The sequence below is a fragment of the Telopea speciosissima genome, chromosome 11, assembly GCF_018873765.1.
Source record: "Telopea speciosissima isolate NSW1024214 ecotype Mountain lineage chromosome 11, Tspe_v1, whole genome shotgun sequence".
Lineage (NCBI taxonomy): Eukaryota > Viridiplantae > Streptophyta > Magnoliopsida > Proteales > Proteaceae > Telopea > Telopea speciosissima.
In genome coordinates, this window is record NC_057926.1 from 41,389,783 (window position 1) to 41,413,503 (window position 23,721).

Consider the following 23,721-nt stretch of genomic DNA (forward strand, 5'->3'; position numbering starts at 1 on the left):
TGGCATGGCCATGTTCAAAGGAGGCCTTCGGATGCTCCAGTTCAGAGGAGTGCTCGATTCAGATTGAAGGCTCTAAAAGAGCTAGGGGCAGGCCTAAAGTGACCCTTGGAGAAGTGGTGAGGAAAGACATGCATAGTTAGGTCTTCTTTCAAAGTGTATGACGTTGAACAGAGCTGACTGGATGGGTAGGAACCGTGTAGCAGACCCCAATTAGTTTGTATAAGACTGATCTGTAGTTGATGTGTTGTGTTCATTTTCTTTACTTTTATTTTTTCTTATCTCGCTTTCACAAGGATTCATGTAGACGACCCCATTCAGTTGGGATAAGGCTGAGTTGTTGTTGTTGTATTTTTGTAATTTGGATCCAGGGTATTTTTCGTAGTTTTGTTCATGGGGGTATTTTTGTAATTTAACCTAGAGGCAATTTGAAACTTTTAATTGTCGGGGACATTTTTGTACTTCTTCTATTGGGCAGTTCCTTAGTGCCCAAGTATTCTATTTTATAGAGGCTAAATTACTTAGATCCCAAGTTTTTACATTTTAATACTTGGAGCTTATAAGTTAGTACTTGCTTAGTCGAGTTTCTTTCCTTGTAAGCTAAGAAAGTCCCCTTTATATATGTGCATGTCTCACTTTCCAGAAGGTAATGAAATCAGAAAATTTAACAGCATATGGAAATCTCTCTTAGTGGAGGCGTAAAAGCTTCCATTTCTAGGTGTGATTGCTTAGAAGCGTGGTTGTGATTTCCCAGAAGCCTGAGTGCGATTTCCCTTATTTTCTTCCATTCCTTTCAATGACCAGATCTGAATTTCTCACCCCAACTGCAAACACGCATGAAACCATTTCTGTTTTCTCCAAAACCTTACCATAACCCTCAGCATCTCACCCCCTAAAACCAAACCACACCGTCTGTTTCATAGATTTGCTATCCTAGTCCCTGGTTTATCACTTTTAGTGCCAAAACTAAATGATCCTGCATCGATGTGTTGTTTCAAAACGTATATATTGTGCAAACTGCAAAGTGTGCCCTTGGAGCACATTGTATCTGCAGACACATGGGGTTAGTATTTCCTTTGTGTTTACAGACGGTGAACACTATTGACTCCGTCTACAATTTTCTTTAATGTTTCTATCTCCAATACCTTTTTAAAGGTTCTGAGATTTTTCCTCCATTATAGCATCTTTTATATTTTGATCTCGTTGTGTCTTTTCTTTTCTAGACATTGTTCTGTATCTTTGTGAGAGAGGCCATGTTGAGGGTGGTATGATATTCCAACTTCTGGAAGATATGACTGAAATGTCTACTATGAGAGACTGCAAAGAAGTTTTTGCTTATATAGAGAGTAAACAAGACGTACTGGGGAAGGTCTGTAAACTTTTTCTGTTCTACTTTGTACTGCAATTTGTATTGAGCAATCTTGTTTGTGGTTAAGATGGTCATTTCCTTATTATGACTAGTTTTGGCATGCATTATGTGCAGCAAGAGTTGTTCGGGCGAGGGAAGCTAGTGATGTTGAGAACATGCAATCAGCTTCTTCGTCGTCTCTCCAAGGTTTGTTCATGTACCTATACGTATATAATTTCTCAATGAATTGTATGATTTGTTTTGACAAAGGAGGGTGAATTAGCTTTTTAAGAAATCCCGATTTTAATAAAGAAAAATTACAAAGAGAATTTTCTGATGCATTGAGTATTTTATTTGGGAACTCTTTACTGTATGACGGCCATTTGGTCCCTAATTTGCCACTTGGAAAACATAGTTAATTTTCAAATTTAGGACTCAAATGATGACTTTGCTGAGTTATAACTGACTTTTGCAACAATGGATATATCGGGAAAAAAGAGCTAGTTCAACTCAACTCAGCCTTATTTCAACCATAGTTCGAGGTCTCGGTTTCGGGCATGGTTTTGGTCGGGCCTGAAACCTAGTTGTCTCGGCCAAGACATTGTATTTTTTTCTTCAAATTTCGGCCCTTGGTTTTGTTGGCCATATGACTTAATTAGGTCATGAAAGTTGCACAACAGCCTATTTTAGGCCCTAAAAACATAGTGGAACCCTTAAATTTTGAAAAATCTAACTCAAAATGGTAGTTTGACTTCGGACCCTACATTGGTAGTGTACGCTGTATATATACACTGCTATGGCCTATTTCACACAACCTTTAGTACTAGAACACATGGAATTCAAGTAAAAAAATACTTAAATAAATGTTAGAAATGAAAAGACATCAAATTATAAACCATTAAATAAATCATACATCAACCATTATTTGTTACGAAGAGTGACATATATAAAAGTGAACAATACAAGCAACAAGTCCGTGAGTCAAGCGGGGTAGGCCAGCAAGGGAGGGGACTGGTCAGCGTGTCATGAGATCCATGAGATCGGTAGAGGCTTTTCTCAACGTTTCTAAATGAACTGCTTATTTTGGAACGCAGGGGGGATTGGGAATAAGCCTACCTCGAGATGGTTAAAAACTCTGGTAAGTCAGCATCAGATGGATATTGTTGCAATTGCAGAGCCTAAGGCGCAGGCCTCTAAGGCACGTTTGATTTTGCGAAGGGTTGGGTTGGACTCAGTGCATGTCCTGGACAGGCTGTGGGTGTTCTGGAGGGTCTCGTTGCAGGTGACAGTGATGGAGGAGCGTCGGCAGTTTGTCACTTTCCGGTATCTGGATACAGGTGGGGGGAGTTTTCTTATTACTTTTGTTCATGGCCTTTATTCGGTGATGGAGAAACGGGAGATGTGGACCAGGCTGGAGATGTTCTGCACGACCTTTACTTGCCCGTGGGCAGTAGGGGGTGATTTTAATGTTGTTGCTTCCCCAGCGGAAAAGGCGGGTGGGAGGCCTGCCTGTTCAATTTCCCTAGAAGAGTTTGGAAGTTTTGTGAGTGGTGCTGGCCTCCTGGATGCGGGTTTCTCGGGCAGCGTTTTTACCTGGTCGAACAACCAGGTTGGAGCTAGGAGGGTTATGGCCAGATTGGACGGGTTCTTGGTTAATGCGGAGTGGGCTGGGGCTTTCCCCAGGTGTGATGTTACTCATCTCAATAGGACCTGCCTTGATCATGCTCCTATTTGGATGTCTTTTGCTGCTGTCCGCGACCGCTCTTGGTGGCCTTTTAAATTCCAACAGATGTGGCTACTCCATCCGGATTTTATGGAATTTGTCAGGAACCAGTGGGGTAAACCGGTGCTTGTTTCGCCGCTCTTTGTGTTGTTCCTAAATCTCAAAGACCTTCGACGTGCTCTCCGTGGCTGGAATAAGGAGGTATTTGGGAATAGCCATCAGAAGGTAAAGGATGCAGAAGATGTTGTTAGCAGGGCAGAAGCGGAATCGGACCGGTGTAACAGTGTCGAATCCAGGGGGGATCTGGAGGAGGCCAGAAATGCTCTTCAGGGTAATGTAGCTCTAGATAGGAGAAAAATCCCACTAGAGGCCAAGCAATAGGATCTAAAAAAAAGGCTGCTGGTTTGATTGGGCAGAATTAGGGTTTTTAGGTTAAATTCTAGGGTTAGGTATGGGGGAATGGGGTAATGTATATCTGATTTTAATAGGCAGGCTTAGGGAAAGCTATTAAAACAGATTTTAACAAGTTTTGAAACAAAATTCAATTTCCAGAATTTTTAGGGTTTGGTTTTAGGGTTTAGAATCTAGGCTGAAAACTAGGGTTTGGACTGATCAGAATGGGCTGCAGCTCTGGTCTAGTGGAGGGATTGGTATGGGGAGGCTGTGATCTGATTTTGGTGAAAAACAGATGTAGGATGAAGGCTGGACAGGTTCTAGGGTTTCACAGAGACAATGTCAGATTAGGGTTTATGGGGAAAATCAAATAAAAATAAAGGGGGATCGATTGGGGGGAAGGAAAAGGAATGAAAACAGAATTAAAAAATTCAAACTTACAGCAGGAATCCACCGGCAGCAGCTTGAGCAGAGAAGGATGGAACCACCTTTAGTGAGAGATCCTCCCATCCGTCATGGCGTAAGGAGTCAACCGGAGTCCACCGATCCCTTTCCACCTTGAGATCCACAAGGATGCACACTCACAAGGAGCAACAGAAGCAATAAAGGCAGCAAGCATAAAACTGAGTTTTTATTAATCAAAATTCGTATTCAATGCTGGCCTCCTTTACAAACTTATGTAGAAGACTCAAAAATAGACTTAGACACTAAAAAGGAAAGGCCTAACCCTATCCCTAACCTATTAGGTAACTTAAACTGACTAGGAAACTAGAATACTAAAGGAAATAGACTCAAAACATGGCTGAGCTTATAGAGTCCTAATCCAGCCCAACTTACATCACATGACCACTTAAGTTGTCACATGACCACTTAACCAAGTCACATGATCACTTAAATTGAACCAATTGGATGCAACCAATTTGAACCGGTTCAATTAAAAAACATAAAAATAAACTAAGTATTGGGCTAATCCCGTATGCAACCTATATACCCCTAGTTTAGGCTCATTAAAGTGGCCTACTACATAGAAAACCCTTGGGATCAAAGGCCCAACATATATATATATATATATCCCAACCCTAAACTTATTCCTAATAAAAGAAGCCCAGTTTGGTGATAATTCTACATCTCAGGGGGTTTTGTTGCAGCAGGGGATTTTTTGGAGACAGAAATTGAGGGTGACCTGGTTAAAGGAGGGGGACCGGATCACGAAGTTCTTTCATTCCATGGTGAATGTCAGAAGGAGGATGGCTGGCATCAGCAAAATCAGGGGAATTGATGGTGAGTGGATTTTTGACTGTGATGTGGTTTAGGCTGAGGCAATGCGGCATTTCTCAGGGATATTTGCTTCTCAGGGCTATGTGGTTGATGAGGGTCTGCTGTCGCTGATTCCCAAAATTGTGACTGATTCTGATAACTCCTCTCTGCTGTTAATTCCTTCGGAGGAGGAGGTGCAGGAGGCTGTTTTTGCTCTGTCAGGGGACAGTGCTCTAGGTCCAGATGGATTTTCAGGGGTTTTCTTCATGGCCTGCTGGGAGGTGGTAGGAAGTGATGTCTGGGTTGCAGTGAAGGACTTCTTTGTGGGAGGAGCTCTTCTTAGAAGCTTTACCTCAGCCAACCTTGTGCTTATTCCAAAGAAGGACAACTCGGAGATAATGGCTGACTTACGGCCCATTAGTCTCTGCAACTTTTCCTATAAAATTCTTGCAAAGATCATTACTTCAAGGTTGGTAGGGCTACTTTCATCTTTAGTGGCAGAGGAGCAAGGGGCATTTGTGCAAGGCAGGTGCATACATGATAATATAGCCATTGTTCAGGAGGTAACTCAAGACTTGAACCGGAAGACAAGGGGTGGCAACGTGATCCTCAAACTGGACATGGCTAAGGCCTATGATCGGCTAGAATGGAAGTTCCTTTGGTTGGTACTCTCTTGGTTTGGCTTTGGAAACGAGTGATTTCTCTAATAAGGAAGATTGTGGATAACTGCTAGTTTTCTGTTGTGATGGGGGGCAGGCAGTCCGGGTTCTTTAAATCCTCCAGGAGGGTACGGTAGGGGGACCCCCTCTCCCCTGCTCTGTTTATTTTGGCGGAAGAGGTTCTAAGCAGGGGAATAAAAGGGCTATTCATTGATGGGCATGCAGCGTTTTACAGACTTCCGAGAGGGTGCCCTGGGGTTTCTCATTGCCTCTTTGCAGACGACACCATCATTTTCTCATGAGGGTTGAAGAGCTCTCTCAAGCAAAGTATGGGGTTCATCGGCAGATATGAAGGTTTTTCAGGATAACTCGTTAACAGGCAAAAAAGCTGTTTTGTTTTGGGGGACAAAGCCTTAGCGGCTGCAGTCCATATGGTTGGGGCGGTCACTGGCTTCCCCAGGAGGTCGCTCTCTATCACTTACCTGGGAGCTCCCCTTTACTTGGGTAGGCTCAGAATTTGTTACTTTGATGGGCTGGTGGAGAAGATCAGGAGTAAGGTGGCGGGTTGGAAAGGAAGGTTATTGTCCTCCGAAGGTCGTGTAACGCTTCTAAGGCATGTTCTCTCTTCTATGCCGATTCATGTTCTGGCCACTCTAGATCCGCCTAAAGCGGTCCTTCGCAGGCTTTATGGGATCTTTGCTGATTTCCTTTAGGGCAGCTCAGAATGGGGTAATCCCAGACACTAGGTGAATTGGCAGAAGGTTTGTAGGCCGCTAGAGGAAGGAGGGCTGGGAATTCGGTTCCTTGAGGACGTAAGCCTCTCCCTCAGGCTTAAAGGCCTTTGGAAAGCTTTGTCAGAGCGTTCTCTATGGAGTGGTTTCTTCAGAGCCAAGTACTTTAAAAATTTGCATGCGTTCGTTGGCAGGAATGGTGGGGAATGGCTCTAAAACTTGGCGTAGCACGTTGAAGTTCAAAGGGTTCATGATGGAGAGGTCAAGGTGCTCCTTAGGGCTGGCAATATCTCCTTTTGGCTTGATAACTGGGTGAGGGTTGGCCCCTTGATCGACTTTGTTGACAATGGCCTGCTTGTCGATCTGGAGCTGTGTGTGAAGGTTGTGGTGGATGAGGAGGGAAATTGGAGGTAGAACATCTTAAGCCTCATTGATTCTGAGGCAGTCAAAAACAGCATCACCCTGGAGAACTTTGTGCTTTCGGACAGAGACGATGTCATGGTGCGGTCTCCTGCTAGTGATGGTCTTTTCTCTACAAGGTCGGCTTGGAATGAGGTCCGACGTGGGTCTCCAGGAACTTCCTTCGCTAAATAGGTCTGGTGTCAAGCGCTGCCCCCGTAGGTGGCTTTCTTTTCTTGGTAGCTTCTTATGGGCAAGATCCCCACTGATGATTCTCTAATGGCTCTTGGTATCCCCCTGGCATCCAGATGCAACTGTTATGGACAGCCAAGGAGGGAAACCACGGATCACTGCTTGGGTTCTGGAGGTACGGCTTCTAAGGTTTGGATTTTCTTTTCTCGGCTTTTGGACATTCCTTTTTTGCCCTCTCAAGATGTCAGAAGTCGGGTGGCACTCTGGCATGAGTCGGCGGGCTGCAAGAACCTTAGTGACTACATAACATTGATCTTGCCTGCTTTGATTATTTGGGAGCTTTGGAAGGAGAGAAACAACAGAAGGCATGGGGAGAGACGACGTACTGCAGCGTCCATTATTGAGCGTGTTAGAGGATGGTTAAAAGAGGTGAACCTGCCCTCCAAGATTGGTTGGCTGGGATCCTCTAGGGACGACTTAATTCTCCAGTGTTTTGGTCTTTTGGTGCCATCTGCAAAACTGAAACGCCATGTAACCCAACCTTAATTGGGAATTCCTTGCCCTGGCCTCCCACAGATCTAACACTAGTCACCTCACCCTCATACATATCTTTAAGGCAAAATTACATTGCCACCCCCTGAGGTTTGTACTAAATACAGAGTGACCCCCGTCTTTCTAAATTATACAGCTGTACCCCCTGAGTGGACGGTGTGTTAAATAATACAATGTAAAATGCCAACTTTGCCCTCTTTTAATATCCTGTTAAATAATACTCGGTGGTAAATTATGACTTTGCCCTCTTCTAAGATTATAAACCAAAGCCATTGTCTTCTTCCCCAAATTGAAATCGTTGGACCTGCAACTCCACTGCACGCACAGGTATTCCCTTCACAACCACCTGCCATTATCTATGTCTTCTCTCCCTCATCTCAATTACTCATCTCTTCTCCCTCTATTTTCTATCTTTTTTTTTTCCTGCTCTCACGCCTATCCCTCATCTCCATTAACTCTAAAAATTCAGCAAACCCAAACTTTGTCTCTTAGTCCGAATACTCAACATAAAAGGGAGTAAAAAACAGAGAGTTAAAAAACTTCATTGAGGGCATATTCTCTCCATGGGAAACCTCAAACTTTATAGTTAAAATCAATCAAATTAAGAACACAGACGAGGGAAAAAGAAGATTTAAGGGCAGAAAAAACAAGGCACATTTACATGGAATAGGGATATGAAAATCACAATGGGTAATCAAATTCATATCAGAATCTGATCTGAAATCGACCCTATAATCGGTTGCACTGATCTGAAAACTCAGTAATTGGTAATAAAAAAGCCCTTGAATCGATCGAATTGTAATGTTCAAATCGGGATTGGTCACGGTTGATTCAATTAATCTGATTCCGAAACACTAACCTGATTTTTTGGGGGCAGGAGGGTGGTGATCATTTCCCCATTAATAAAACTTGCCATCGCATGGTTGCATCACCAAAACTTGAAGTTGCTTGTGTAAAATTCCAATGCATCTTAGACAATATAGCTTTTCCACAACCAGAAAAGGGAACAAAAACATTCGGAAGGAGTTAAAAATATTAGAAAACCAACCAAAACCCGGTAAAAAATCAGAAATAGTTCCTCCGAATTCAAATCCTTCCCCACCAAAATCAAATTCTGAGCTGTTTCATGCCCTCTGTAGCAACTGATTCTCGCAAGTCATTTCCTGTTGTTAAGCTCCTTGTGTCCTCCTCTATCTGAATTGATGATTTTGATGGCAAGGAAGAAACCTTCAAAGGTGGTAGCTCCTCCTTACAAAAAAGCGGAGCCGGAAGTTCCTCTTTACGAACGGGTGGAGCAGCAAATACTGGCACTGCTTGCCTGATGCAGACTGGGGAGGCTACATGACTTGGTGGTAGCCTTATTACCTGCGGACGGGTTGGCGGTGGGGGTACTGGCAGGACAGAGAAAACAGGTACTGAAGTCCTTATTGTCATTGGCGTTGAACATTGCCTCAGAAGATCACCATCTTGAGAACCCAAAACCCTTCAAGTTGCAGAGGAAGGAGTGCTAGAACCCTAAACCTCATTCTGATTCGAGTAACAGGGGAAGGGGGTGTGAAGTTAGGGATGCCCTATGGGCAAAATTGTAACCTCACACCCCATTAGGGGGTATATTAGTCATTTTAAGGCATCAATTATCATCACCGTGACAACTAACTGGAATGCTATAACGGAGTGGGGCTGACTGTAATAATTAACCTAAACTCAGGGCGTGCGATTGTATAATTTAGAAACATAGGGGGTCGCTCTGTATTTAGTACAAACTTCAGGGGGTGGCAGTGTAATTTTTCCTACCTTTAATTACATCTATATATTAACTCGACACCTCTTTCTTCGCAAGAACATGCCGGATTAAGCATTCATCATTTTCCATGGAGTGGGGCCCTTCCCTCCTAGGCCAGCCCTCCCTGTAGTGTCAAGCATGGCCTGATAGTATGGTCCTTGAGCTATATTAGCTGGGATGCTATGGTAGAATAAGAACTTGGAAACAGCATCTCCAAATGTTGCTTTCATATTACCCCAGGCTTGCTTTATAGTTCTTCTGTCTGATATCCTGCTGCCTGTACATTGTAGGATCTTGCTGAAGAACCTCAATGGGATCATCATCTGGGGATGGGGGTGCCGGTGCCGGTGCTCTCACACTCTTGGGATCTCCTGAAGGCAAATCCCCTTGCCTCTGCTTCTTCCTCTTCTCCCCTGCGATCCTTGCATCTGATCCAGCTGCTCTAGAGCCAAAGCCACCTGCTCCTTTCCCCCATCTCTGCAGCCCTAACCCTCTCAATCTGATGTGAGAGCCGGCTCTCTCTCCTGGCCTGCTAGAACTGTCTCCTCTTTGCCTGTGTCTCAAAATCCTCATGCTTGTAATCACTGTCAAAGTGATCAGAGTCGGCCCATGCTCGTGGATGTTTCTCTAGGACTGCCTCATCAAACTCTTCTTCTGCCCTCTTTAGTCTTCCTCCCTTTAAGTGCTTAGACATGGCCTGCTTCATCTCATAATGCACTTGGCTGCATTTGGCAACATCACTGATTCACTGTACCAGTCTAGTGGCCCCTCTACAATTTAGCACTTTATTACCATACCTACACCTTGATTTTTTCTTGTCATTTTCTATAGGCTCTCCATGGTTCCATGCTATATCTCCATGTCCATCCTCAACCATTGTGCAACAATCTGTTAGAGTTTATGTAATAAGGGTACTTTAGGAACTAGATTGTTGTCTATTGTAATTTTCCTTTTTTACCTTTTATCTCCCTAGGGAGGTGTATGTAATTCCTTCCTTATTATTAGTGAAGTAATATAAGTGTGGTGGAGAGCATACTCCAACACACAACATTGCACCATCATCTTTCTTCTTCTTCTCCAATCTTCTACTTTCATCTTTGTCCTTGTTCTTCTACATTCATTAACTTCCAACTTGGTATCAAATCCAAGAAGCTAAAACTCGGGTTTCGTCCAGCCCAATTTTCGAGTTGGCTCGAGATCTCTGTCGAGTTTGTGTAATTTTTTTTTTCAACTTGAAGGTTGGTTTCGATGGGTTTTAGACCTATTTTGGGGCTGAAACTTGGTACTCAGCCTATTTTAGGCCATTTAAACATAGTGGCAGTATCAGATTTTGTAAAAACAAAGCCCAAATAGGAGTTTCACTTGGGAAATCAGGATAGACATTTGTATCAGAAACCAGGACAAACACTTATTTATGCCTAATATCATTTAAGTAATTGTTTAAACATTTACTTAAGATATTATTCATAAATAAGCAAATACCCCCTATTTGAATCAATAAAAATAGTTAAAAAATAAAATTCCAAAAGGAAAAAAAAGTCAACCCCCCAGTTCATGAACAAAAATTGGATTTTCGGCGGTAGTTACAATTTTCAACTTTCTAATGCTGGGGTTTTTCTCAAATCTAAAAATTTCATAAATTTTAATATGGTAAAACATTGCTAAAAACCAAAAGTGCGGTAAAATATTCATTTGTTTTGATGTCCAAAAAAATATTTTCATTCAGAGCGATTATGACAACAGTCTCGCACACCAAATTAAGTTTGATAAGTACATAACTCCTTCAATATAAATCAGATTTAAGCAATCCTGGACTTTTTGGAAAGCTTTCAAAACAAAGCTTTCTTGGTTAACCTTGACCATGACCATGTCTCCAGGTTTTATCTTGACATATCGGCGATGCTTGTCAGTTGTAGCCTTGTAATGATCAGTGCTGAGTGCTATTTTTCTTCTAACATCAGCGTGCACCTCGGTGATGTGGCACAATAACTCATCTGCCTCTGTGCTGATCTTAGCTTGAGGGGGTAGAGGAACAAGATCAATGGGACGCCTTGGTGGATGACAAGGGGGATAGATGGGGCTAGGTTAGGTTTAGAGGATTAGAAGAAGAAGGGGAATGACTAATTATATTAACCACTTACTTGAAGTTGCAGGTCTTCAATGGCAGCAGCTTGAAGACAAGTAGCAGCTCCTCCCGATCTACAAGATGCAAGGAGTCAACTAAAGATCCACCAGTCCCGTCACCTTGATATTACTCACTAGGCAGCACTCAATAGAGCAAGGCAGCAAGCAAGAGATTGATTTTTGAATTCTGAATTGTGGGGGAGCCTCCCACGAATTGTTTTATTTATAATCTTGCCAATTCCTAATTCCTATTCAGCCTAGGAATTTGAATCACTAGGCTGATTCCTAATACAAATACATATCACTCCCTCATTAGAAATCGTGGAGGGGGTGTGGGGACTAAAAAACAAACTTAAAATAACAGAATATTCCCTAAGCTATAAAAAGAATAAAATCACTTAAATTGGACCATGGTTTGAACCAGTTCAATTTAAGTTTACAAAACAGACTAAGTTAAGAAAAATAAACTAAGTATGAAAACTAGTAAACTAAACTAAGGCTCCAAACACTTGGCCCTACTCCTAGGGCTTCTTCTTCTTATTATTCTTGCGGATGTAGGCCCCTGGATCTGCATCACACCCAGGGCTCCCGCCTCCCTCCCTCTCCTCCCCGCTTTCTCCGCCTCCTCCCAGGTCCCCCCTCCCTCCCCTCACCCTCCTTCTCCGCCTTCTCCCAAACACCCCTTTCCACCCACCCTACTATCCCCACCGCTACCTCTCCTTCCTAGGGTGGAATGGCTTGGTCAGCTCTTTTCAGCTAGGCCCCCATGTCTTCCAGTGAGGGTCTCCCTCTTCACTTTGTGCCCCCCCCCCTGCGTCATTGGTAATTCTAAGATTGCTCACTGCGTCAAATTCCATGGTCGGCCACTTCATCGGAAGCCAATCACCGTTCAATGTTGTGAAAATTTCTCTCTCTAAGCAATGGAGGCTCCAAGGACATCTAGATACTTGCTAGATTATGTATTCTTCATCTTCAATTTTTCTGATGAAAAGGATAAGTTGGTGCTATTGAGGCCGAAAACTGATCTTCCTTCGCCACTAAGTCGTCGTCTTCAACTTCACAAAGTCGGCCTGACCTCCATTTCCTTGTGGATCTTTCTATCGAGGCTCCCTCTCCACTCTGGTGCTCTAATGGTTCTGAGTATCGTCGGTTCGGTGCTGGTTACACCTCTCTACTCAGATGCAACAATCAAAAGGGAAGACAGAATAGCTTTCCCTAGAATCTGTGTTGAAATATCGACCGAAGCATCTCCTCCTTAGAGCAAGAAGTGATCTTTGACTGGCGGCCTCCACACTGTCTAGTCTGTAAGGTTTTTGGCCATGATTCCGTTCACTGCTACCCCAATCCTCAACCCTGGCTGAACATCCTTTCCTCCTGGAAACAACAAAGAACCTCAGGCTCTTGACACTACCTCCTCTGTCCCCCGCATACATCCTCACTCCATCTACCCTCCTCCCCCACCCCTCTGCCTTCAGTTGGACCTAATCCATCTCCCTCTTGTGGCCAGCTTAGGAACCGCTGTCGCCAGACAACTCACAGAAGAGAGAAACCGGCCTCTGGTTTTCCTTGTGGACATACCGCTATGCAACCTTCCCTACTGCTGGTTCATACCTTTGCAAGGACCACTGGTTCTAACCCCTTCTCAGTTCTGCGACCTGTCAATGGCACTTCTCCTGAAACAGTTGCAGTTCCCAACCCCAGCGGTCTCCGTCCAACAGCTTCCCCAAATAGTCACTTTCCCCAGGAAGCCCCTACTGCTACCTTGACACTGCAATCGTCTGTGAGTCATTCTCCTACTGGTGCTTCGCCTTTCTTCTATGCTCTGCTGTTGGCCCCTGCATCCATTCCGGGCGATGGCAGGTTTGGTTCTCTTCCCTCAATCCTCCCCTCTTTTTACCTTTGCCCTCAACTGCCCTCGGGGTTGGGTCCTAGTCGCCCAACCCTTGTCCCCATTTCGAACCCTCCCATCAGTATCCAATCCATTCCCACCTCATGGGCCCAGCCCAGCCCAGCAGATCCCATCCTAACCTCACTATTGTCAGGCTTTCTATCGATCCTTCTTCTGGTCCCATTTGTGCCCCCTCCTCTTTGGCCCTCCAGCCCAACTATGGGTTGGGTTTTATTAACTTTTCTTTTTGAAGCACCGGACCAACCCTCCCTGAGCTGGGCCCCTGCGAAACCAATCACCTTGATGCCGTTGTCCCCCTCGTTGTCGGTCTTGGATCGGAATGTAAATAAAGATTACCCTATCCCCTCCAATTTAATGATATGCCCTCTCAGTTTGGCTCATCATTTGAAGGCCTAGTCCACCTATCTGGACCTATCCACTTTACCTCTACGATCCATACAACCAACCCAACCCCTTCTATGGTTCCTCTGCTCAATCCTCTTTTGGCTCTGGAGCTGGGTTCGGCATTGGGGTGGTTCCTCTCCCTCCTCCAATCTCTATTGCGTCCCTTCTCCCTTCTCTGTTTGCGCAGGGCCCCCTTCCCTCCTCCCCCCTATCCCTCCGAGTTCTTCTTCTTCCCTCTGTTCTCATCCCCCCCCTTCATGTTTACCACCAGAGTTATATAAGCTCCCCCTTATCCCAAGAAAAGATCCCTCCTGGATTATTCCTTGCCCAGCAATGAGAAGCTGTTGCCTCTAAGTATGGATATCCGTGGTCATGTCCTTTGCCGTGACAATTAGTTGTGATTTGGTGGGCCTTCCTGCATTTATTGCAACTTTCTTCAATTCCTGCTTCGTCGGCAATCACTGAAGATGGGTCTATTCATAAGGATGTTTTTAGGCCTCCTGGGGGTGTCGCCTCCCTGTTTTTTTGTCTGTTGTGGTTTCTTTGGGTTCTTCCCCTTCTCTTTTGCAAGTCCTTGCCTCCCCCTCTATAAAGGCAGGATCTTGTAATTCTGTTGTTTTGTTTGTTCTCTCCCCTCCCTCTTTCTCTTTTCCTTTGGTAATGAATATTTTATTCACCCAAAAAAAAAATTGTGTATAAGTTTTACATTTCCATCTAAAATCATCTGCAAGTGAAATACTACAGAATTGTAAAGGAGAATGAAAGAGTCAATCGGTGAACATGCCTGAAACAGAAGTAATAAAGTGCATGGGCATTGATCTGCTTTATTTCATATTAACACTCTTCTGCACATCTCTGAAAGTACAGTCGATGATGTTTTCCTTTCAATGATACCATGGCTAGCTAGAGATTCACAGGCTGGTGTATACAGTAGTTTGATGCTATTTTTTGTGAAGATAAAAATGTCAATTAAGTTGCAAGATGTGTAGTTGTTTGACTTATGGAAAAATCTGTTGATAATCCTATGATATCTGAAGGGTCATACCAAAGTATATAAAATACTATATACCATGATATCTAAAGCTCTTGAATTATCTCTGGATTATAAAGGATTGGTTTTACAAAAAAGGAAGTAAAAAGTTAAAAAGATGTGAAGTTTTACTAAGAAAAAGTTGCCGCAGACAGTGAGAATTTTTAGTTCTTAGACATGGTAGACTTATTGCCCTTCTAATTTCCATATTAATGGAAGTTGTATTTTCCCAAGTCTTCTAGTTTTTCTGTCAAAGAACTGATGACAACCCTTACTTTTTAGGCAAATGATGTGGTATTCTGTGGGCGAATTATTATGTTTCTGGCTCATTTTTTCCCATTGTCAGAACGTTCAGGTAGATGATTTGAACTCTCACACTTATCTGTTGATTCTATTTTGCTGTGTATCATGTTACTATACCTTTTCTCCTGATGCATGCAGCTGTGAATATAAAGGGAGTTTTTAACACTTCAAATGAGACAAAATATGAGAAGGATACTCCTGATGGTACTCCAGTCTAATGCAAAAACTTAGTTAACGTTGTTTTCCTTTATATCATCTTCTTGCTTCTATTTCCAATTTTTTCAATGGGTATTATCTTTCCTCTATTTAGTACTGATCTGATCTATTGGCATCTCAGGCATTTCCGTTGATTTCAACTTTTACAAGACGTTTTGGAGTTTACAGGTCAATGATGCTATTCCTTTTCCTCCCATGATGATGTACCTAGTCAATGAGGCTATTCCTTTTCCTCAAATGAGGGGAACTTGAAGAAGAATTATCTGTGCCTCTGCCCCCTTTTTACATATTTCTTGATACAGAAGTGTTGTTTTTTTCAGTTTATTATATTAATTTGGCATCTGGTTTATCTAGTTGAGGCACTCCTAGAGAAATTTTTAGGTGGACGCCCTTGGGCACTGTTATCTGCAATGTGGCAGTTTATTTGGTGCTTAAATGTCGTGAACAGGTTGTTTTAACACCATCATATACTCATGTGGTAAGTTTCAGTCCAAAAGCATTAGACTATATGGTACAATATGGTGGGGAAAAGGTTCAATAAATGGTGGGTCATGAGTTGGTTTCAAAATTTGACAACCAACCAATCAACATAGTCGGCTATCTATCCAATGGTAAGAATTATTACATCAGCCGTCCCCTATATTGATGGCTTGAAGTACCAAGGGGACAAACTTACTAGATGGGACCTGAGCTATAAAATATCATGTGGATCACCTAGTTTCCTCTCTATGTGTGCACCTAGAGAAATTTTAAGTAATTTCAACTTCTGACCTACTTTTCAAGTTCATATAAGCTATAATTGGAAGGTGAAATTTTTTTTTTTTAAATTAAAAGTTGTGGTTCCCTTTACCAAAAATTGTGGCTCCTTATTAGTTAAAGTTCCCATTGCCTACGTTCTAACATGAGGTCGAATGAAACAAATTTCAATGATTGCTCACTGGTATCTTTGAGAGCAAAGAGAGAGTTCTCTTTAACTTTGTTGCAGTTGGGATAGAGCTAAGTTGAATTGAATTGTAGGTACTTTTTTTATTCCAATGAAGTTAAGTGAAACATTGCTTGATGCCCCACCTCCTACTAATAAGTCCATAATGTACAATTGTATATTTGTATATGGATCTTAATTTCCAATTGGGAACTCTAGTGCTCTACCTTGGGGATACTTGTTTTCCTGCACATCTTTCTATCATTTTATCGTCTTTCATTAGATAACTAAAAGCATCAACATGCTATTAAAGAATGTTATTTGGTTGCCCATCTCATTGGTGTTACTCGCTAAATATTTGTAATAGTCACTTTAATGCAGGCCCAGTCCAAAAATTTGTCATATTTTGATATCTATTGGGTCGCGAGCTTTTATTTCTTTTGGTATTATTTGTAATCAGTTGAATTCTAAAGCCCAAAAGTGGAGGGTCTAAAGGGATGTACAAACATATTTAATTAGTAGATCGGATCCGTTAGGTAGTGTAGTTGGCTTTAGTATAGTCATTTAAGAGTCCTCTTTTGGTTAGTTATTTGGGGTCAAGTTATCTAGAAGATTTAGGCTTCAACAATCCTAATTCAGATCTGGGCCTGTGGAGCAGCTGATCTATCTCTGGTTTCTAAATTGGAATCTTGGATTGGCTGGCTGCATCATAGGTTGTATATGCACTTGGTTAAAATTTCAATTATTTTTCATTACCAACTAATTTCATGGTGCATATCTTCTGGTCCATCCAAGTAGCAGGCCCATCAGTTAGGCAACAATAACTGTGGTGTATATTCCAACTGAAGTCTAAATTTTTTAAGTTGCTTTTATTTGGTGTAGTGTCCCTTCCTCTCCCCCTCCAATCTTATGTTTTGCTTGACTCATTTTCAGGAGCATTTCTGCAATCCTGGTCCCACTACACTTGGTCCAACCAAATGGCAGAAATTTGCATCTAACTTAATGGTATATCCTTATCTGCCAAAACAGTTTATAGGTATTTTATTTGGCCAGTGTCTTACTGGTGTTTTTGTTGTGACGAATGAACAGTTTTCTCTATGTCATGGTCAAATTTAATGATTCTCTTGAACTGTGATATGCCTAGGTTGTATTGGATACCTTCGAAGCTCAGCCTTTGAATGATGATGATGGAAATGCAAATAACATCGAGGAAGAAGCTGCAACTTTCAGCATAAAATATCTTACAAGCAGTAAATTGATGGGTTTAGAGGTAAATGGGGTTAAAGCTGTGTTCAATTGGATTCCTGCAGAACCTGTATCAATTCTTTGGGTTTTTCTCATTAATTTTTATTCTATCCTCAGTTGAAAGATCCAGGTTTCCGGCGCCATATTCTTGTCCAGTGTCTTATATTGTTTGATTATCTCAAGGTGATGATCTTCATCTCCCATGTTGGTTCTATTGACTTGCTAGTAGCTGTGAACTTGTTATATATGCTACTACTCCCTTGGTTATTGGTGTTAGATATGCAGGTAATTAGAGGTTTTTTGCATATATGCTTGGAGCATGTGCTGATAAAATGCCACTTTTACTATTTCTGTCCATTCCAGTATCTGTCTACTGTTTTATGACCAACATTATTTCTAACTTAAGTAAGAACTTCAAAACTATGTTTTGGGGATATAATTTTTTTATGGATAAAAAATTCATTACCAAAGGAAAGAAAGAGAGAAAGAGGGGAGCACAAACAAACAACAAACAAATTACAAGACCCTGCCTTTACAATGGGAAAGACAAGGGCTTGAAAAAGGGAAGGGGAAAACCCCCAATCATCCACAACAGACTAAAAGTAGGGGGGTGGCCATGGCAGCAAAGGCCTAACCGCAACATGAAAAACAGACTCATCTTCAAAGACATTGCACGAACCAGGAATTGAACAAGCCGCAAAAATGCAGGATAGCCCATCTTATCACAAGTTATCTCGACAAAGGACATGACTAAGAATATCCATACTTAGAGGCAAAAGCTTCTCATTGCTGGGCAAGGAAGAGTCCAAGTGGGACCACTTCCTGGGATAAGGAGGGGAGCTTATGTCACGTTGGCGGTAGAGAAGAAGCGGGTGTTGAGGGACAACAAAGGCCTAGAGGGTGCTAGGGGGTTGAACCGTTATGGGGGGGCTTGGGTAGGGTGGGCCAACAGCAATGGGCCGAGAGGGTGAGGGGAAGGCATTATGCCTGTTAGAATAAAGTAGAGAAAGGGGCTCTCAGGATTAGCACCAGAGACTCCTTATAGGATGTTGAATAATGTAAACCAGAATACCGTGGGGGTATTCTGGTCTTTTGGGTGCTTTAGTATTATGTTTTATAGTTGTTTATGTACTGCCTAGCTGTATCGGCTAGGCAGGGGTATTTTGGTCATGTAATTTCATATTCCAGCATTATAAATAAAGGTGCCTGGGTGATCACAAGAAATCATTCAAGCTTTCTCAGTTCTGTTTTTTAGTATTCTAGTTCTGAACATAGGAGATTTATTTTATTCTTTATTTCTTTCCTGTTTTGCCCTTTACCTTATTGTGCTGTACCCCTTTTAATTATTTTATCATAATAGAATTGTGAGAAGCTGAGTGTGGTTTACGGCTGCAACTCTCTTCTTCTTCTCTCATCTACTGAAACTAACAATGCCCATAAGAGTTGGGCCTAATATGAACTTTGGGAGACTCCTAGGAGAGATAAAGAAGGGTCTTGATAGGAAACATGCCCAACAACATTAGAGGGCCAAAGCGAGGGGGAAGTCAAGTGGGTCAAGGGAGAGTCCGGACCTATGGTCAAGTGATGGGGAGAGGTGGGGGTATTAGGGTGATGGCTATTGAGGTGGCTCAGCCCAGGGGGATTGGTGTAATGGGTTGAGAGGTTGAGAGGATGGATTAAGGTGGTCCAATCCTGTGTTCAGCTGATGGGCCTAAGAAGACTTAGATGGGTTGAGAGGTTGAGAGGATGGGTTAAGGTGGTCCAATCTTGTGTTCCGCTGATGGGCCTAACGAGACTTAGATGTCCTAGATGAATGATGAGTTGGGTGGGAAGGGCTCGACCTAGAAAGAGGGCCAGAAGGAGTTGTGGGCTGGCAAGAAATATTGTGAGATAGGTTAGTGAATAAGGTGTGGGCCCCGCCCTAAGGGCAGGAGGAGGGAGTGTTAAATGGGGGGTAGGGGAGTGATAAAGATATTATTACATCGATTTTGTCTTTGGGGAGTAGAGAGGGTTAAAGGCATGATTGACAATGGAGTACAACAGAATTTTTTCGCAAGATGTTGCAACGAAAAGCTAGCGGTAGTGTCCTAATGGAAACGACAACTCAGGGCGTCGACATCAATTGGCATAGGAGGGGAAGAGATTGGTATGGTTAGTAGCTGGCAAAGCTTTGGGGACAATGATGACATCGACTTGTAGAGATGGGGGATCCATGCTATTGTCGGTCCTTGCAAGGTTATGGACCAGCCGTAGGCAGGATAGAATGTTGCATGGCCAGGAAGAGAGCCAGAGGCCAGTTTATCACGATGGTAGCATCGTTGTGCCCTCTCGCTCGGCTTTGGTTTCTGCTCCTTCCACTGGGGAGCCTACTGCTCCTAAGGCCCCTACCAGTACCAGAGAAACCAGTCAAATGTGATTACTATGGCAAACCTCGGCACACTCGAGAGACGTGTTGGAAGCTCCATGGTCGCCCCAAGGGTAGGGGGCATGGTGGGAAACAGGGTTACAATCGATACCAGGCACATCTTACTGAGTATTCTGATGCATCCCAGACTGGACTCCCTGCTCCTGCATTTGCCTCTACAGTACCCTTCTCTTTGGATCAGCTCCTAGCATTACAACGCATGATGTCTCAACTGGGGACCTCTCCTTCTGCACCTCTGCCTTCCTCTGCCTCTAATCTGGCCCATTCAGGTATTTTACATGTTTCCTCTGGTTCTAGTCCTTCATGGCTCTTTGATAATGGGACCTTAGATCACATGACTAGTTCCTCTGACTTGCTCTGCTCTTATCATCCCACGTTGGTTAAGGATGAGGTTTGTGTTGCTGATGGACCTTTATCCTCTATCTCTGGTTAAAGTTTCATTGTCTCACCTAATACATCCTTACCCTCTGTTTTACACATACCTAACTTGTGTGCCAATTTGCTTTTTATTTACCGTCTTGCCATAGATCTTAATTGTTGTGTCTTGTTCTATTCTACCCACTATTTTTTCAGGATCTAGCAATGGGGGCAATGGTTGGATACGGTAGGGTGCGTAATAGGCTATACTACTTGGATACGGGTCCTCCTCAGTTGACTCCACTTTCTGCTCACACCCTTTGTGTTGACAATACTCTTCAAGAGGTTCATCGTTGGCACCAGCGTCTTGGTCACCCTTCATTTCGTACTTATAGTTAATGTTTCCTTCTTTAATAAAGGATTGTAATTTCTATATCTTTCATTGTGACATCTGTGAATTGGCTAAACATACAAGATCCTCTTATTCCCTAAGTTTTAATAATAGTGATGTTCCTTTTTTTGTTATTCACTGTGATGTTTGGGGGCTTTCAATTGGGAAGAGAGAATAGGAAAGAATAAATTGGCTTGTCAAGAAGACAGAGGCCACCACTTTATTTATAATTAGAGATCATTACAATAAAGGAAATAAAATCCTAGCCAAATCACATATGCAACATGTGCAAAATGAACTTGGACACTTTAATGTATCCGGGTCACGGGTCGATGGGTCATCCTTCAACACTTCCCCTCAAGTTGGTGCATAGATATCCCGCATGCCCAACATGGAGACAATCAGATGGAAGGATTTGACCATTAAGCCTTTAGTGAAAACATTGTCAAGTTGGTTCTTAGTTGTAACAAATGGAGTGCAAATCAGACCTTCTTCAATCTTCTCCTTGATGAAGTGTCAGTCAATTTCAACATGTTTTGTCCTATCATGCTGAATAAGGTTATGAGCTATACTGATTGCAGATTTATTATCACAGTAGAGTCTCATAGGTCCTTCCGATGCAACTCCCAAATCCTAGAGAAGTTTCTTCCGCCAAATAAGTTCACAAATCCCTTGTGCCATAGCCCTGTATTCTGCTTCAGCACTGGACTTGGAAACCACATATTGCTTCTTGCTCCTCCAAATTACCCATAGTTGTTAAGGCAACTAGGCGAACCAAGGCGTTCGAGGGGGCTAAAAATCAAGGCGACACCAGAATTCAAGGCGAGAGCAAGGCGCCTGGATGCCAAGGCGTCGCCTAGGCGTTGCCTTGACAACTATGAAATTACCAAATTCCCTCTAAGGAATGTGTAATAGCCTGAAGTGGATTTTCGGTCATCAATGGGGCCAGCCCAGTCAACATCAGTAAAGGTTTCTATCTTCAGATTCCCATTATTTGAGAATATAATACTCTTTCCAGGAGTTGACTTTAAATATCGAAGAATTCTGTAAACTGCCTCAATATGTATGGTCTTCGGATCATGAAGAAACAACAGATGACTCCTACGACATAGGCAATGTCTGGCCTGTTGTGAGGCAAATATATCATTTTGCCGACGAGACTTTGATATCGCTCTTTTTCTATGGAGTTACCTCCAGTGCTGTTGAGTTGGTGGTTAACTTCAATAGGAGAATCTGCAGACTTGAAACCGAGCATCCCAGTCTCTTCAAGAAGGTCTAGAACATACTTCCTTTGGGAAATGAAGATTCCTCTGGTGGATCTAGCTACTTCAATTCCCAAAAATACTTGAGGTGCCCTAGGTCCTTAGTTTCGAATTCGGTTGCCAACCAAATCTTTAAAAGGGAGATTTCTTCCTGATCATCTCCAGTTATTACTATATCATCTACATAAACAATAAGTGCAGTGACTTTGCCAGTTTTGTGCTTGACAAATAGGGTATGGTCTGCATTACTTTGTTTGAAGCCAAACTTCAGCATAGCCTTCTGAAATCTGCCAAACTAGGTATGTGGAGACTGTTTCAATCCATAGAGTAATTTTGTAGCTGACGATTCAAAGCCGAGAGGAATAACCATGTTGACTTTTCTTTTAAACTACTGTTGAGGAAGGCATTCTTCACATCCAACTGCTGAAGGTCCCATCCCATGTTTGCTGCACAAGTTAACAAGGCTCGAACAAAGTTTATTTTTGCTACTGAGGCAAAATTTTCCTGGTAATCAATGCCATAGGTTTGAGTGAATTCTTTTGGCAACCAGTCTGGCCTTATAACGGGCAATGACTCCATCTACATTTTGCTTTATTGTGAATACCCACATGCATCCAACAACCTTTCCATTAGGACAAGGCACGAGTTCCCAAATGTCATTTATCTTCAAGGTTTGCATTTCTTCTACCATGGCATTCTTCCATTTTGGGTCTGTGATGGCTTCCTTCCAACCCTGTGGAACAAGTATAGAAGACAGAGAAGAAACAAAGGCACGGTAGGAGGGGGATAATGACTCATAAGATACAAAGTTGGAAATAGGGTGTTTGGTGCAATTGTGCAAGCCCTCACTCCTTTTCTAAGAGCAATTAGGCGATCATCAGGATTAAGAGGAGATTCATTACCAGTTGCTTAGATTGGTAGAACCTGCTCGGGAGGCATAGATGAACATGGTATGTTTGCGATAGTCCTTTTCTTATGTTTGGAGTAGGTGATGAAATCCTTTTTTTAGCATTAATCTCATCAGTGAGGTCCCCCTGAGGATCTTGCTCCCCCTGAAGATGAATAGTATCAATGACAAAAGGAGACAAAGGAGACAAAGGATTCTCTTCTTCTAGTCTCTCCCCCTAAAGAGAAGATTGGTAATAAGGTTCATCCTCATGAAAAGTCACGTCTATTGTAACAAAAAAAAACTTAGAGGGAGGATGACAACACTTATAACCTTTCTAAGAAGCAGAATACCCAAGGAAGATGCACTTGAAAGCCCTTGGGCCAAGTTTTGACCGAGAAGGGGAACAACTGTGGGCAAATCAAACACACCCAAAAATACGAGGAGGATGATGAGAAGCAATGGTGGGATCAAGAAGCTAGCTGACTTTTCAAGGGTAGCAGAAGGAACCCTATTAATAAGAAAGGTAGCGGTAAGCATAACACCACCCCAAAAATACTTAGGAACCTGAGTAGTGAACATTAGAGAGCGAGTAACCTCCAGAAGATGGCAGTTCTTTCGTTCAGGGATACCATTTTGCTCAGGTGTGCGAACACAGAAAGTTTGAGAGAGAATTCCATGGGAATCAAGATACTGAAGAAGAAGAGAAGTATTTGGGTTGATTGGATCTACTCGAGGCACCTTCAGCATGATTCCTTATGGATTGTCTCTCCGACTCCTGATGCTTCTTGGGTCTGGCACAAGATCTTAGATGCTCGCTGCCTAGTCGAGGGAGCTATTTGTTCTCGCATTGGAGATGACACCTCTACTTCCCTCTGGTTGGATTATTGGCACCCTATAGGCATCCTTCTCCACCTGGTTAGCCCCAGAATCATCTACAGATCGGGCCTTCCCAGACACTCTTAGATTGCTGCTATCCTAGACCCCATTGGTTGGATCACGACTCCTTCCCTCTACTAGACCATTATCAACATTTGGTCCGCTCTGCCTTCCATCTCTAGAAGCCCCTCTGGGAGAGGAGATTGTGTTATTTGGTCGCTTTCCTCGACGGGTTCCTTTAGTGCTAAAGCGCCTAGGATCATATTCGCAAGAGCCCTCTGGTCCCCTGGAGACATCGGTTCAAGCATCGCATCCCCTCTCGGCTGCACGCGGCTTGGAAAGCTCTCTCCGGTG

The 23,721-nt window shown here is 42.9% G+C and overlaps 1 protein-coding gene across 1 annotated transcript in view; it reads left to right on the top strand.

Moving 5' to 3' along the window:
- LOC122645106 (THO complex subunit 1-like) overlaps nucleotides 1-23,721 on the top strand; it is an 82,666-nt gene that overhangs the window by 37,121 nt on the left and 21,824 nt on the right. Inside the window, exons 5-12 of the mRNA XM_043838452.1 lie at nucleotides 1,221-1,366; nucleotides 1,481-1,552; nucleotides 14,764-14,836; nucleotides 14,923-14,988; nucleotides 15,122-15,168; nucleotides 16,856-16,927; nucleotides 17,067-17,192; nucleotides 17,285-17,350. Coding sequence (XP_043694387.1) covers nucleotides 1,221-1,366; nucleotides 1,481-1,552; nucleotides 14,764-14,836; nucleotides 14,923-14,988; nucleotides 15,122-15,168; nucleotides 16,856-16,927; nucleotides 17,067-17,192; nucleotides 17,285-17,350 — 668 coding nt within the window. The remainder of the gene's footprint in view (nucleotides 1-1,220; nucleotides 1,367-1,480; nucleotides 1,553-14,763; nucleotides 14,837-14,922; nucleotides 14,989-15,121; nucleotides 15,169-16,855; nucleotides 16,928-17,066; nucleotides 17,193-17,284; nucleotides 17,351-23,721) is intronic.